Source organism: Rhinolophus sinicus, chromosome 17 (assembly GCF_057876585.1).
Source record: "Rhinolophus sinicus isolate RSI-liver-muscle chromosome 17, RSI-T2T, whole genome shotgun sequence".
Lineage (NCBI taxonomy): Eukaryota > Metazoa > Chordata > Mammalia > Chiroptera > Rhinolophidae > Rhinolophus > Rhinolophus sinicus.
This window is the reverse complement of record NC_142517.1, coordinates 56540120-56555867: the sequence shown is the minus strand read 5'-3', so window position 1 is coordinate 56555867 and position 15748 is coordinate 56540120. Positions and strand designations below refer to the sequence as shown.

At 47.9% G+C, this 15748-nt stretch overlaps 1 protein-coding gene and 1 long non-coding RNA gene across 2 annotated transcripts; both read right to left on the bottom strand.

Annotated features, from left to right (window-relative positions):
• Window positions 1–360: 360 nt before the first annotated feature.
• On the bottom strand, window positions 361–10167 carry LOC141571032 (uncharacterized). Its single transcript, XR_016019718.1, has 4 exons — window positions 9771–10167; window positions 7118–7186; window positions 5132–5288; window positions 361–1932 (listed from the first exon to the last, which is right to left on the bottom strand). It is a non-coding gene; the product is annotated as an uncharacterized LOC141571032 (long non-coding RNA).
• A 3029-nt stretch (window positions 10168–13196) lies between these two features.
• HES1 (hes family bHLH transcription factor 1) lies at window positions 13197–15722 on the bottom strand. Its single transcript, XM_019723255.3, has 4 exons — window positions 15361–15722; window positions 15109–15204; window positions 14780–14867; window positions 13197–14117 (listed from the first exon to the last, which is right to left on the bottom strand). Exons 1-4 carry the CDS (start codon window positions 15466–15468, stop codon window positions 13564–13566), a joined length of 846 nt encoding a protein of 281 aa, XP_019578814.1. The 5' UTR covers window positions 15469–15722; the 3' UTR covers window positions 13197–13563.
• Between the last annotated feature and the right edge of the window lie 26 nt (window positions 15723–15748).

Below are 15748 nucleotides of genomic sequence, written 5' to 3'. Positions count from 1 at the left end.
ATGAACAAATGAATTAAGAAATACAGAAACATTGAGAAGTGAAAGGTTGGGGGGTATCTCAATGGTTAACTGCTGTGTAACAAACGATCCACAAACATAGTGCCTTGAGAACCAAACCAGCCAGCCCCACATTTAGCCTGGAGATGGGAACACATCTTATTGTCTATATTAACATGACTTTGTGCTATTTCTCTATTTTCATTAGCAGAATTTTAATATTCCGCTGTCTCCATTAGTATGACTTTATTTCTTCAGGAGTTTCCTGCCCAGGGAAATGGTTTGATTTCTCATTAAAGGAACTTCCCATCAAATCTTCAATGGGAAACATCAACAGTCTGTGCTCTAAGATTCTTTTCATTCTTTTGCTAGAAATCCTTGTCTTGCTGTTTCCACCAGTCAAGGACTGTCACATGGTGATTCTTGCCTGAATCTAATCACGTCCTTATACTGAAAGATTGCCTTAAACCAAACTTCCAGTTATCAATCAATTCTGACCTTACTTTCTCCTCCTTGGACGCAATAACAAAGCTTGGCCATGGGGTATTCTCCCTTACTACAGTAAGCAATAAAGTCAGCTTTGTCTTATCTATATGTTGTGTTGGTTTCATTTGGGAACCAGCTTGATAGGCTTAAAAGAACATTGTATTTTCTCTCATCATTCTGTGGGTTGATTAAACTCAGCTAGGCAGCTCTTCTGCTCCATAGGCTTTTGGCTGTGCTGCAGTCATCCCAGGATTCCACCAACTGCAACACCAAGATGGCGTCCTCACATGGCTGGTTCCTTGGTGGTGGGAAGGCTGGGCTCATTTGGGGTGCTGACTGGGCAGTGCCTCTCCCTCTCCATGTAGTCTTAAGGCCGTGCTCTCTTATGTGGCTATTCCACCTGTCCTCTCCATCAGTGTAGCTGACTTCTTACATGGCAGCTTAGGGCTCTGCAGTGTGCTAAAGCAGAGGCTGCCTGCCCTTCTTAAGGCTTAGAACTAGAACTGGCACAGTGGCAACTCTACTGCTCTCTGTTCATTGAAACAGTCACAGGGCCAGATCAGAATCAAGGGGAGGAGAAAAAAAACTCCACTTCTCCACTAGGAGAATGAGAAGAAAAAATGCCTCCACCTTAATCTGCCAGAGAGCTGAATTCAGACACTTAGACATTCATTAGCCCCATCATGATAGCGGAAGAGAGTGGTCAGGCTGGGCCGAGAAGGAGGGGAGCTTTCTTCTCAGTCCTCAGGCTGAAGCCATGAGGCTGACCTCAGTCTGAGCAGCTGCAACATGCCAGGCAGACCCTGTGCTGATATTAGCAGAAGGAGGCAGAGAAAAGCATCAGCTTGTCTCTGTGTGCCAATCTAGCTGTGAGAGAACCAACAAACACACACAGGACTCAGGAACCTAATAATTAAATGTTGAGCCAAACTGCATCGACTATTGGCATAGCTGCCATTCAGAAAAGGGAAATGTTTTCTCTAAGCTGTTGTCCAAGACTCATTTTAAAAAATGTAAACATCTCAGCTATAAAAGTAGCACAACCACTTTACAGAGTACTTGGAAAATGGGGAAAGGAAAGAGAAAACCCATCCATATTCTTCTTCAGCATAGTCACCCTGACGGTTCCAGTGTGTTCCCTCCCAGTCTCACTTTGTGAGTGGGGACTGTTGGGGTTCTTGGGAAACTGCCGAGGAATGGGTGGCTTTGTGGGGCTGACCTGTGCCTACTTCCGGGGTTACAGAGAGGACCTGCTAGTCCTTTGCAAAGAGATGTAGTTGGGAGAAGTGGGCTCTGTCAGGGCTTTTCCTGGGTCTTCTGTCCACTCATCAAACCAGAGTGCCCAGATTGGGTGCGCGTGGTATGAATAGTCTCCCAGTACTTCATGGAAGGCAGGTCACAGTGGAGCCCTGGTGGGGCAAGCAGGTGCGCTGGAGTCTGGGGTGATGCCTGGAGGTGGGAAAGGGAGAGAAAGAAGGAGGCGAGAAAGAAGGGAGGTCAAGCAAAGATAAATATTGCTTCAGGTTGCAGTGTGGGGGAAACATGCTCAGTATATTTGTCTATTTGCCTACTTATTCAACAGAACTTTACGGTGTATCAGGCATTGTAAAGTTCCTGAGGTTGAAGTGTGATTATGAAGGACAGATCACAGCCCATGTGATAAGCAGACTGGTGGGGAAAACACCAATGGCAGCAGAGCACGTAGAACACAACAAAATAATTCAGGGGGAGGAGGCTGCTGCAAGGCTTCTGAGGAGGTAGAGTCTAGGGTGAGAGCTGAAGACTATTAACCAAATGAACTGGTGAGAGTGCTGGCGATAGGGGGAGTTTTTCCCGGTGGAAGAAACAGTAAATACAAAGCTGAGAGATTTGGGAGAGGGAAAACAAAATAAGTGAAGCAGGAAAAGCTTTCGACTGGACTTCTAAAGCCTGGGGTTCTAGCCCTGGCCCGGCCCCTGACTACATCCAGGTGGGGTCATGGGATGACCATTTTTACCATGTTTCCTCCTCTGTGGTCTACACATCATGCTACTCCTAGACTGTGAGCTCCTTGGAGGCCTTTCACATTTTGCTCATCTCTGCATCCCTAGGGTCCCCAGGCCACCGCCACGCACAAGGCGAGCTCTCAGAGGATGTTTATGGGATGAACAAATGAATGCAAAGCCACCCAGTGCCCCAGACTCCCATGTCTTCATGTGGGAAACAAAGAGGTTGAATTAGTTACCTCTAAATGAGCTTCTACTTTGAATACTTAAATGCTTTGCAAACTGTAGAAAAGTTTTCGGTAATTGTATTTATCGTAAAAACAGCAGCAAATGACACTGGTTCTATTAATGGCCCTGGGTACCACGGTCAGCCACTTATATCTCTGGTCAGCCACTCAGGATAGCCAGAGATAACATTTTGCCCCTCCACTGACTGGACCTGCAAAATTAGGTTGGGCTTTTGTTTTACTTGCTTTCCTGGCTTCAGGAGTCTCCTCTTCAGCGGGGCCTTCCCTGACCACCCATTGTAAATTAGACCCCGGCCCCACTAAGGTCCCCTCCTCTCACAGCACCCGACTTTTGTTTCTTTAGTCTCTACCATGAGCTGACATTCTCTCCTTCATTTATGTATTTTCTTTTTTATTGTCTTCTCTGTGCTAGCAATGTGTACTCTCTGAGAGCTGTGGCCTTGCCTGTCTGGTACCTGGAACACGGCCTGGCATAGAGTAAGTTCTGCACTAACCCCTGCTGAGTGACTGACGAGCCAGCCTCCACTGGGACCCACACTGCTGCAAGATGCCCCTTGCCTCGGGGACCGCATCCTGAGCTGCAGGTGACCTGAAGAAACAGCAGCATCTCTTCTAAAGACACCCCTCAGGTAATAAATGCTTTTTTACTTACCACAAAATTGGAATGCAAAGCACTGGTCATCACAGACAGGAAAGAAAAGCCCAAATGAGTTATACATGGCAAGTCAGCCACTGTTTTGTGGCTAGGGGACATGCTGCTGACAGAGGCTGTACTGACCTTGTTGCAGATGACAATATTGTAGTGGTGGCTTTGCTGGTGTGGTCTGACCCTGCAGCGAGCACTTTGGAGTCACTTGTTAAACCCTCACGTGCTTTTACCCACTGGTTTCTCTGGGTCACAGTGTGACTCATTCACCTATTAAAGGACCACTCTTTTTCAAACCAGCCACAGAAATATGACCTTTAAAATGTGATACTTTTCCTGCTTCTTAAAGTTTAGGATTTATTTTCCCATTCTCACTATATAATTTGTGATTCATTTGTGCTGAGGATCACGGATCTTTGTGTTGAAAACAACAACAAAAAAACTTGCCTTCAGTTACATGAATTCTTATGCCACTGGGAGACAGGAGGAAGGAAGGTCCCTGCAGTTCTCATGCCTGGAGAGATTTTATTTATGTATGTTAAGGCAGCAACACGGGAGTGAAGAAAACAGATTTCCAACTGCTCCCAATTGGTTCTGGTTATACATGTAGCAAAAGTGCAGGACCACGGAGACTAAATCTGGGTTTCCTTGCCCTGGGCGGTCAGCAGGAAAGAGGTACTCACACAATCAGAGAAACAGGCTCTAGAGAGTGGTGCTTAGGCCTGCCCCACTCGGCAGAGAATGAGGGAAGCATGGCACTACAGCAGAATATGTGGGTTCCAGAGACTTAACGTTTGTCACTTTCTAGCTGTCACTTTGGCCAAATGACCTACACACTTTATGTGAAACTCTCCATGTTTGCTACGAGGATATCAATACCAGGCCTGCTTACCTACATTAATTGTTTGGGGGATTACATGAGATCGTGTTTATGAAAGCATTTTGTGAACCTTAACGCAGTGTTCACATGTGAGTTGCTGTTTGTATTGATGCTCTCCTTGCTGTACCAAAAATATATAGCTTTTGTATGGCAGGCGCTATGCCATATGTGGGGGGTACAGACAAAATACATCATTTTTGCCTCCAAAACTTGCACAGCTTGGGTTGGGGAGACAGATAAATAGTCACTATTCTCCAACATCATCAGTGCTGTGTTAGATACCCCAGGAGAGGGCAAGAAGGGCGTGGAGGGCTCAGAGCAGGGAACCGGAGGCATCAGGATGGGCTTCCGGAAGCAGGTGAACTGACCATCTTGAAGGACACATAATGTAGGAGGTCTCTGAATGGAGAAGTGAAGGAGAGACACCTCCAGCACAGGAACAATGTGTGCAAAGGGGTAGAAACCAGGGAGAGCATGGAGGGCTCGGGCACGAGAGCAGCTTTGCATGTGGGTAGAGCATGGACAGGATGCGGCTTTCTTATAGGGAGTAAGGCAGGAGAGTAGGCCAGGGCGAACCGTGTTTCTCCAGTCCTCGAGGCAATCGTAAGCTTTTGGAAGTTTTCTCAGAGACATGGCTGTTTGGATATGTGACTAGAGTATGGCTGATGGATTGGAGGGAAGCAAGAATAAAAGTGAGGGAATCAGTCTGAAAGAGGTGAAAGCAAAAAATTTTAAACTCCTGCTGAAGGCAATGATGATGGGGGTTAAGATTCATAAGACAGGGAAGGCTGTCTTATGTTGGTTCCTGGTGACCTGGGAGATACAGGGACAAGATACGTGGTGGGGTTTTGAAAGACCCATTGAGCCTGAGTAAACCGAGATAGGGTACCTTGTAGAGATGGGGACCAGGGTCTTGAATTGAGTTTGAGATCTACTGACTTCCATGTGGAAATATCCTGCGGTCAGCCGGGCTCAAGATAGCATTCTGGATTGATGATTCCAGATTTGCTGGTATCCATGTAGATGCACCTCACTGCCATGGGTGGCTGAATGACAAGAGAAAAAGGACAGAATTTCAGGGACAGTGAACTTAATGGGGTGGATAGAGGGAAAGAATCGCATGATGGATGTTGAAAAGCCATCAGAGGGTTGGAAGAAATCAGGAGATGCCACAGGGACTAAGAAAGGAAGGCATTTCAAGGATGGGGTTTGCACGTGGTCAAAACCTCACAAATGTTGACAGAGGAAAAAATAGGAAAGTAACCTTCTGGTTTATTCACTGAGTTGCCCTGGCCAGAGCGCGTCAGTAGAGAGGAGGGCACAGAAGCCTGGTCGCAAGGGTGGCGGGGAGAGAGAAGTGAGGCAGTGCAAGCCGTCAGCAAGAATTCAGGAGTCCATGGTGAGAAGGGGGAAGAGAAGTCGTAGAGAGAGAGAGAGGGGTACAGGGTTGGAGAAGTTGGTTCTTGAAGATTGTAGAGAAATAAATGTGTTTATATGCTGAGGAAAAAAGTAAAAAAGCGTAAGGGAGGTTGAAAATTCAGGAATACAAGCAGATGTTTTTGTGGGCCACCTCCCTGATGAAGGGGAAAGGGATGGTATGCTGAGCATGGTCCCTGAGAAGGGAGGGAAGGATGGAGCCAGGTGAAGATAAGCTTAAGGAGAGAAGTCAGGAGCTGACAAGGACTGGGAAGGCTAAGGAGTGGGAGCTGGATGGCCCGAGGACAGATTTTTTTACTCCAAGAAGGAGTCTTGTTTTCACAAGGGTATGGGGATCATTCCCCAGCCCAATACCACACTTCCTGGTTCCTGGTACCCATGCTCCGGGGCCCAGGTGCAAATGCCAACTCAAAGTATCCCCCTCCCCAGCACAAGCACCCATACTCTCCCTCCTACACCTCACCCCCATACACACACATCTGGGGTGGGGAAAATGCAGAGTCGTCAATCCCCAAGGCTCAGAAGAAGCAGAACCAGCCAATGAGGGGCTTCCTACCGAGGCTGCAAATAGAAGGGCATTTATTTAAAACAGAACAAGTTTCCTGAGTACAATGGAAAGGCCAAGGAGGGACCCATCAGAGAAAGGAAAGCACAGCTGAGATCTGGACCTGTGGCTAGAGGTTGTACGCTAAACATGAAAACTTGGCTTTTTAAAAATTAATTTGAATTCAGCCCAACGTCAGGTTAGAAACTGATTGCTATATCTCGATACAATCGATTGTTTGAAATCCAACTTTCAGTTTTAAGCCAGTGTATGTGTGTAAATATGATGATAGCCTTAGGTCTTTGATATGGGAGCTGTGCAAATATCTGAGGCAAGAACAACATTTTAAGTTATTCTTTTTGAACTGCTCCCAGCATTAAACTGTTTCGAATTGTCTCTTCTTTGGATGGATACTCCCTGCTTTGAACTTAAAATGAGATCTCAAAGAGATCACACGACAGTAGTTTCAAAGTTCTCTACATGATCAGACACTATGTTCCCCCTCCAGACTGGGCCTCCCCATTGAGCCCTGGCCCTCAACTCCATAACAATAAAACACAAATAACACAAATGAGTCTGGTGTGAGGGTTCTTTAGAGGCTTGCTCTCCTCTGCAAGGTATTAATGACCAATTTCACAATTACTTTGTTTTGTAGAGTTTTAAGGGAAACACCTATCTAATCCTGCAAGATTCTAGTCGTATGAAAATAATCCTGTGTCCTAATTATAGAACAGAAAACAGGAAAGAATAACTTTGTGTACTCAAGAATATTTGTTCTTTACAAATCTGAGGTGTGGGAAACCTTCCTTCAAGTTTCGTATCCTATCTTTGACCCCAGGTATCTATTGGGTATTCACTAAAATGAAGAAATGCCTTAAGAACTTTTACACTTACTTTCACTCCCGTCACACATGGCAGTTGCTTCTGAAACTGATTTGACATGGCATTTGCCCTCTCATGGCCCTGTTAAGGAACAATATTCCCGTTTTACATTTTGATGCCTTAGGGACACATTTTATGACTCAGGGAAATAGTTGATAAAAAAAGAACTGTGTAGCAGAAAACTTGAAGTTTTGGGTGATGGTGTTTGTCAATATTAACACCAGTAGTTTTCCCCTACGCTGGAGTTTTTTGAAAACTGGATTTCTAAATCTCAGGTCTCACATTGATGACTAAACCAGTAAAGGTAGTTTCACATGAAAACAGGTCACATTTGTGAATAGCAAAACAGCAAGTCACAAATAGTGCTCCTTACCATACTAATCATTAAGTGATATTTGCAGTACTAAGGGGGAACATGCATTAACTCCTGCTTGACTAAAAGCAAACTGCAACCGAAAATATATCTGGACATAGAAAGAACAGTGACACTACAGCCATAGTATTAATTTAGACTCAAATTATTTACGTGGACTGCAATCGTGGCTCCTCTTATTCTTACAATAAACGTTTCGTATAAATAATATTAAAGGGCTATGTTTGACCCGCTTAAGAGAATAAGTTCTTTACATGATTTTAATGCATGAGTTTTATGAGAGCAAGTGCTTTTGTAAACTGTGAATTCAGACTCACTACAAGTATTTGCAAAGTTTACTGCTTTTCCTGTTGAATATTTAAAATTCAGATTTTTCACTAATTCAGACTGACATTCTTGTTTAACTAGACTAATTCAGTAAGTTTACTTAATTCAGTTAGTGTACTAGTGGAAAAACTCTAGCCAGTTGGGGAAATGTTTCCTAAGGGAAAGAGTTCTGACAACCAACAGATCACATTACCTTTTCAGAAAAGAAGTGGGCAAGAGAAAAGGGTGGGAAGACATTTTTTAGGATGAAGAAGGAAAGTGATGGTATTTTTAACTCTTGTTATTCTGTTTTCCAAGCAAGATAATAAGATATTACAGCAAAGGACAGGGTCTTAGTAGCAGATATGTGAGCAAATCCTGTCAGATGCAGACTTCCTTGGATGTGCCACGCAGTGGGCACAATTCTCACTAACACAGCAGGTCTCCAAGAATATAGCATGTGGCCTATTTTCCTGCAACAGTGGAACTACAATGCACACCCTTCAGGTCTATTTCTACATCTTTAACTGCAGGTGAAAATACGTGGTTGTAAAATTGTCCCTGGACTTGGCCGAAAGTTTTGAAATATGCCCCATATAGTTCTTATAGCCACAGAGCAAGTGTTCAACTGTGAGAGGCACACAGAAGCATGCTGAGCAGAGAGAATCACAGATTGTGGAGTTGAAAAGGACTTCTGGTCTAATCTCACTGTGTCAGTGAGGAAACTAAAGCCCAAAGGCTTATGGGGACTTGCTCAGCACCTCACAGGTAGTGGCCAGTTTGGAACCAGGATTTTGTGACCCTGGTCCAGTTCCTTGACCACTTGAAGGTGACTGTGCTCCTTCAAAAGAGGTTAGTGTTGTAAAATGATTAATCTTGAAATTAACCATTTAACAACAACTTTTTCTTAGGTGAAATTTGACTGGTTATTTACTGTGCTAGCAATTTATAGGATCACAAAAATTCACAAGGATTCATTATAATTTGGAGGAACAGAAAGTTATCTGTTATGACATGTGCCCTTCTTTTGTACCACCATGTACACTACTCTTTTATGGCATTTAACAGAGTAATTCTTTTTTTTTTTTTTTTTTTTTTTTACTGGTCTGTCTTGCCTACTAGGCTGTGAATAATTATCAAATGAGTACATGAAATTCAGAAATTCAGAAACTAAGGAAGAAGCTGTGGTCCTATCACATGGGGCCTGGTGCAATTACAAGTAGATCCTGAAATTACTGGGCAAAGGCCAGGGCTGGCTTTCTTGTTTGGTGAACATACCTCGCTGTGGTTGTTTAGGAATCAAAATAGCTGACGTGCATCGAGGGCTTATGTGCCAAGCACCATTCTAAATGCTTTATGCACATTTACTCATTTTATCCTCTCAACCCTATGAAATACTAGCCAAAGAGCCCTAAGATCTAAATGTGACAGAATTACAAAACTGAGGCAGGGAGAAGTGAAGTAATTTGCCTCGGTTTTACAACCTAAGCAATCTGAAGCCAGATCATGCGCTTTTAACCCCGGGGCTATACTGCACTAAGCCAAGGACTGATGCAGACAACTTAGCCCTCTCTTTTTGACCTCTAAGCCAATTTATGTATTTGAAAATTGAAATACAACCAAGGCGAACTTCCTGAAATTTTCCTAAACTGGACCTCTATATTTACCAGTCTCTGTGTTTTCCTACCCCTTCCTAGTCCTATCTCCTCTTGTTGAACTCATCTTTCACCTCTCCGCTTCAAGTGCCAATTCTCTGAAAAACTTACCTGGTTTCCTCTCAAATCACAATTAATCTGAGGTGCCTTTTGTTTAAACTTCATTTTTGGCACTTACCACATGGTGCCTGGGATGAGTCACTTTAGTGTTTATCTCCCTAGCTAAACTGAGAGCTGTGAGGGCAGGGGCTCTGTGGGAATTAGTGGAATCTCTTTCGTGCTTGCAGTGGGCTTGCTGGGCATTTAGTTGGTTTTTGGAAATGATACTCACTTTTTCAGGAGTCCAGAGCTGCTGTCTGGTGACTCCGTCGTTTTTGGAAAGGCTCTGTGGGCTGAGATGCCCTTGCCCTGTCCCCCACCCTCCCTGCCTACTCCTGCCCTGGCTTGGCCTCAAGTCTTGGCAGTGCTCGGCAGGCTGCGAGGGCCTCTGGTGTCCTGACACTGGCCTCGGCCCAGTTTCCCCAGCTTCTAAACGCGGCCCGGAGCTACCGGGGGAACTGGAAAAACACTGGCAGGCGGCCCCACCCCCAGGCCCTGGCGGGGCCGGGCGGCCGCATTTCTGCGGCTAAGGCCTGCTGCTTGGGAGGCGCTGGGGCCTGGGGCGGGGGAAGCGGGGGAGGCGGCCGGGCGCGGGCGGCTGCCTGCCTGTCAGCGGGAGCGGGCGCGGGCTCGTGTGTCAGCGGCTCCCTCCTCCCTCTCCCCGCCGCCGCCCGCCCGCGCGCCCGCCCGTCCGCCCGCCCGCGGGGCCTCCCGGCCTCCCGCCGCCGCCGCCGCCGCCCGCTCCCCCCGCGGCCTGGCAGGCTGCCGGCTGCACAGGCGGGGGTTCGCGCCGTTCTCACGACCTCTCAGGTTGCCTGAGCTCATCTGGGAGCTATTCATTTCCTGCCAGAAAGCAGCCGGGCCTGCTAAGCAAACCACCTTGGCCGCAGGGCCGCCGGGGCTGGCCCAGCGTGGCCGCCCTGGCCTGCTCCCGCCCGGGCCGCGGGCTCCGGCTGCCTCCCTGGAACCCCCGGGCCGCCTCGGCGGGTGCGCGGCGGGGGCAGCTCGGCGGCCCATCTGGTTGCACTTAGGAGCCGGGGAGGAAGCTAGCAGCGAGTTGTTACCGGCCAAGGGGTGTGGGAAAAGTTAATTGACTTTAATGACAGGTTTCCCGGGACGGTGGTGACGATGAGGGGGTCCAGTTTAACCCCTGGGTCCCCACTCCACAAACGTGGTGTGGAATGGGGCGCGAAGAGGAGGCACGCCTCCGAGTCGCGCTTATTCACCATTTAGGCAAGTCTCCCTTCTCGATCGAGGAAAGACCCCCGCCTTCCAGTTCAGCGCCTTTCCCGCTCCGGAAGCTGCCGGGGACAGCGGGGGGCCCGGGCCTGGGAGGGTCTCCATTGAGAGGCTCATACCCGCGGCTGCGGAGACCCTCGGCCCGCATCCGGACTTGGAGCTTGGAGTTGTGCCTTATCTCCTGGAGCCATCGGCACTGCCCCGGGCGGGGGAGAGGAGCTGTTGGGTGTGCCCCGAGGCGGTATCATTAGGCCAGGCCGGAGGGATCCGGGTGGGGGCTGGGGGGTGGGGCAGGATTGAAGTCTTCTTTGATTCTTGGCCTCTCCAACTAATTACTCCAGAAGCAGACTGGGTGCGGGAGGGCACAAGGTCTTAGAAATAAACCCACTCATTTTAGGACGTGGAATTGTCCCAGAAAAGGGAAATGACTCATTCAAAGTGACACAGTGAGTTTAGTGGCATACCTGGCACAGGAGACTGAAAAATCTCCACTGGGGCTTAGGATCTGCCCCCCATATTGTACAGAGACAAATGCCTCATCTAATAATCCAAAACCTCTATTTCAGGATAAAAGACCATTTTCAAACTACCAATTATTTTCAAGTGAACAATTGTTCACTTCTTTTCCTTAAATATATGACTCCCCCCAAGATATCTATGTACTTTTGTTGATATTAATAAAAGTTCACTTTTTCAGTTGTTTCCCTTCAGCACAGGGAAAGACAAAGAGACTTAGTTTTAAGTTGGTATGGAGATTGCACCGGGATTTTTGTGCGTGTGCACGCGCACGTGTGTGTGAATTTTTAAGAACATAAATGTACTTTTATAAAAATGAGACCATGCTGTCTCCATTACTGCTGCCAGGACAGTTAAGGACTTTTAATGGGGCCAGAGGACAGGTTTACCAAATGAAGTATTTGAGCTTGGGTTGGGTCTTGGTATGTTTGTGTCCAAACAAGAGAGAAATCATGGAAAAATATGGTAAAGAAGGGTGTGTGTGTACCCGCGCGCGTGTGTTGGACCCCTTTCATATATTCTAAATGAGGCAAGTAGGAGCCACATTTTAAAAAGTATCATTTAAACCTCTCCAAAGCTGGGTGGAAGGTATTTAACTAGAAAACTGACTGCTGTCTGCTAGATCATTGCTGTGATAGAGCCTCTCTCTACACTGGCCTGTGGGAAAGGCCAGAGCAAGGCGGGGGAGAAGTAAAGCTTTTGAAACAAGACAGAAAATCGTTGGCTTTATCTTTGTTAGGAAGGCTTCAAAGATTGATCTCCCGCCTCATCCTTCTCCTCCCAGAGGCCGCTCTAAAGGAAGGGGGGGTGAGAGGAGGCCAGCGGGAGGGGCCAGGGCAGGGAGGACTGGCCGGCGGTGCGGGAGGAGGGCGCGCCCGCCAGACCCACAGCGGGGCTGATGTGTCTGGTCTCGCAGGGCTCGTGGTTTTCATTTCCCCAACACCTGGATGCAGTCAAACACCTGGCCAAATCTGACAAAATCTGACAAGCCTTTGTGATGGGATTTGGAAGAAATTCCCTGCAGATCCTGGCACAGTTTAAAGCTGTCCGCTTTGAGTTAGGACTTGTTAAGGAGGGTTATGTGAGCTGAAACCCGAGACAAGTCTTTTGCTCCTATCTGGAGCCCACATCTTGCCTGGAAATGGGGCATGACCAAGCAAAGGGGTCGCTTGCTGTTTGTATTAAAAGGGGAAGATGGCCTGTGTGCCTGCCAGCGCGGCCCCCACATGCTTTCTCTATTAGAGCCAAGCATAGAAACTTATCAAAAACATATGTCTGGTGTTAATCATCTGGACTCTGCCTCCACATGGGAGTCTAACTAGCTGTCCCTTGGCAGAAGGAATCTGTTGACCTTCTCAGCTTGCTTGAAGAGGGTGCAGAGAGGTTATTTCAAACTTTTGGATACTGATAGGAGGGAATGTACCTAAGAATTGACTAATTAAAGGACAACTCCAACACTTGCAGCAATTAAGAGTTTTGCTTTGAATGTTGGTGAGCTACCCCAGGGGAGTAATGCTGCAGGAACCTTCCTTAATGCACCATAAGCAATGGTCCTGGATCCATTAACTTCATGAATTCAGTCCTGTTCAACTTTCCTCAGGAGTTAGTCTGACACCCAGGCCTGAATGACTTACCCAACTGCAACTAAAATAATGTTTGAAATCCTTTAAGAGCTTGACCACAAATTGATCAGAAAAGCCCTATCAGATGGGTTCTTGCAAATTAAATGGAATTTAATTCATGGAGGGTTGGTGAAAGGTTTGAGGGATTAAAAAAAAAAGTTCTTTGAGTAACAAAAGAGCCAATTCCTGAATTCTCAGATTACATATAATTCAAATTCTGCCAAGAGCCTCTTTTTATTACACATTCTGAAATAATGAAATAATCAGTTATAAGACAAAAGTCTTCACTTTTTTCTTTTATTTTCTCAAATAAACTTCCCAAAAGGAAGATATTTTAAGAGCATTTTCAAACATCTTTGGCATCACATAAAAAAAGAAATCTCGTGTAAAAAACGAAATGTCATCTGAACTTTTATAATACAAAGGCGCAATCCAATATGAACATATAAAATATATACAAATATAGTGCATGGTCAGTCACTTAATACAGCTCTCTACAAAAAAGTAACTTTTTAGAAATTAAAAAATCCAAAGTAACCACTTAACCACAAAACTCCTCTTCTCTCCCAGCGTCCAAGTTCCTGTTCAGTGTCCCGAGGGAAGAGAGATAGGTTGGGGAGTTTAGAGGGGAGGGATGGCTTGAGCCCCTCAGTTCCGCCACGGCCTCCACATGGAGTCCGCCGTCAGCGAGGGGCCGCTGGACGGCGACACTGCATTGGGGCCCACGGAGGTCCCGCTGTTGGTGGTGTAGACTGGGATGACAGGGCCGCTGTGAGCGAATGCCCCGTTGGGGATGAGGAAGGCAAACTGGCCGTCAGGAGCCGGCACCACCTGGAAGCCGCCAAAAACCTTAGCCGCCTCTCCCGCCGGGCTTCCCAGTTTGCAGGGCGCGCCGCCGGGAGGGGGCGCCGCGCCCCCGGGGATGGGCACGAGCGGCGGCGGTGGCGCGAACGGCGCGTGCTGCGGACCTCCTGGTCCTGGCGGCGGCGGCGGCGGCGGCGCCTGCAAGGCTGGGTGCGGCTGCCCGGGGTAGGTCATGGCGTTGATCTGGGTCATGCAGTTGGCCAGGTGGCCGAGCAGCCTGGTGCGCACCTCCGTGTTAACGCCCTCGCACGTGGACAGGAAGCGGGTCACCTCGTTCATGCACTCGCTGAAGCCCGCGCGGTACTTCCCCAGCACGCTCGGGTCTGTGCTTAGTGCGGCTGCAGGCCAGAAGGAGACAGAAGGGTCACAGAAAGGCCCTGGCCTGGAGGCCACCACCTCCGCCCTGGGAGGTCCCCCGGGCGCGCCTCCCTGACCACTTGGCCCGCAGAACTGCCTCCGGTTACGGGGGTGGGTTTAGAAAAACCATCCACCTCTACACACTAGCTTGGCGACCTAAGCCAAGACGCTCCCTTCTCTCCATTCCCTGTCGCTCCATTTAAACCAATCTCGGTCCTAGATCTGCCTCCCAGCCCCCAGCACGCGCGATGTGACCTTGGGTAATGCCCTTCCCCCCTTCCCCGCCATCCGAGCCTCATTTCCCCTTCTGTAATGGGGGAGGAGGGAGTGCTAAACCAGATGACCTCCAGGCTCCACGCAGCTCAAAACCGCCACAGTTCTAAGTCCTTTCGCCCCCACCCGCTTCCCTCACTGCCAAGCCGCCCGCCGCCCTCGCTGCTACAACCTCTCTCCCTCCCTTTCCGGAACAGTAACAACTTGGAGTTGTGGCTATAAATAAGCCCCAGACCGTGGGAACGCAAGAGTGAGCCAAGGCAGTAAAATGTAGCTGAATGCCTCTCACAACCACGGGCGGAAGTCTGGAAGAAATCACCGCGGGGCGAGAGGGACGCCCGCAGAGGGGGACGCCGCAAGCCGCACTTACCCGTCATCTGTGCCCGCTGCAGGTTCCGGAGGTGTTTCACTGTCATTTCCAGAATGTCTGCCTTCTCCAGTTTGGAATGACGCGAACTCTGCACAGAAGAGGCAAGCAAGGAAAGTGAGACCCCCCACCAGCAGCCTCGGAATGCTGGGGGTCCCTCCCGCCTGCCGCGGCCCCGACTTCCCCAGACCCGGGCGAAAGGGGCCCAAGCCCTCCCTCCTCAGAAAACGCAGTGCTGGCGGGGAAGATCAGCCAGCGAGAGTGTTTCATTCTTAGTAATAGAGAAATAAGACTTCATTTTTTAAATTAGAAAAGCAGCATTATCCACTTACATCTTTCTTAAGAGCATCCAAAATCAGTGTTTTCAGCTGGCTTAGACTTTCATTTATTCTTGCTCTTCGTCTTTTCTCCATGATAGGCTTTGATGACTGCAAAGAAATAAATAATTAAAAAAAAAAAAAAAAAAGTCCTGAGTTCCCATGGGATCTGCCATTTCACCCGGAGGTTTTAAGGGATAAAAGAATCCCCAACCCCGGCTTAATTTCTTGGGGCTGGAGAAAGATACAGCTATTGATTGCCCTTACCTTTCTGTGCTCAGATGCTGTCTTTGGTTTATCCGGTGTCGTGTTGACACTAGCTGGGGTAGCAGCCACCGGGGACGAGGAATTTTTCTCCATTATATCAGCCGGCATTTTCTGGTTTTTGTTTTTTTTTTAATCCCTAGAGAACTTTATTTTTGGAGTCCTTCACACAAAAAATTGTTTTATGTCCCTTTTATTCGAGACTTTCACAAAACTACTGAGCAAGTGCTGAGGGTTTTATTACAATATCTTATGGCTACTTAGTGATCGGCAGCGCTATTCCAGGACCAAGGAGAGAGGTAGATGGGGGATTCCGCTGTTATCAGCACCAGCTCCGGATCCTGTGTGATCCCCAGGCCCTGGCGGCCTCTATATATATCTGGGACTGCAC

What these genes read in the sequence shown, in the direction of transcription:
- HES1 (XM_019723255.3), bottom strand. Translation starts at nt 15,468, where the DNA reads ATGCCGGCTGATATAATGGAGAAAAATTCCTCGTCCCCGGTGGCTGCT. An exon ending in CAGCATCTGAGCACAGAAAG is followed by an intron (nt 15,205 to 15,360) that starts GTAAGGGCAATC and finishes ATTTCTTTGCAG; the next exon opens with TCATCAAAGCCTATCATGGA. An exon ending in GCAGCGGGCACAGATGACGG is followed by an intron (nt 14,118 to 14,779) that starts GTAAGTGCGGCT and finishes TCTGGCCTGCAG; the next exon opens with CCGCACTAAGCACAGACCCG.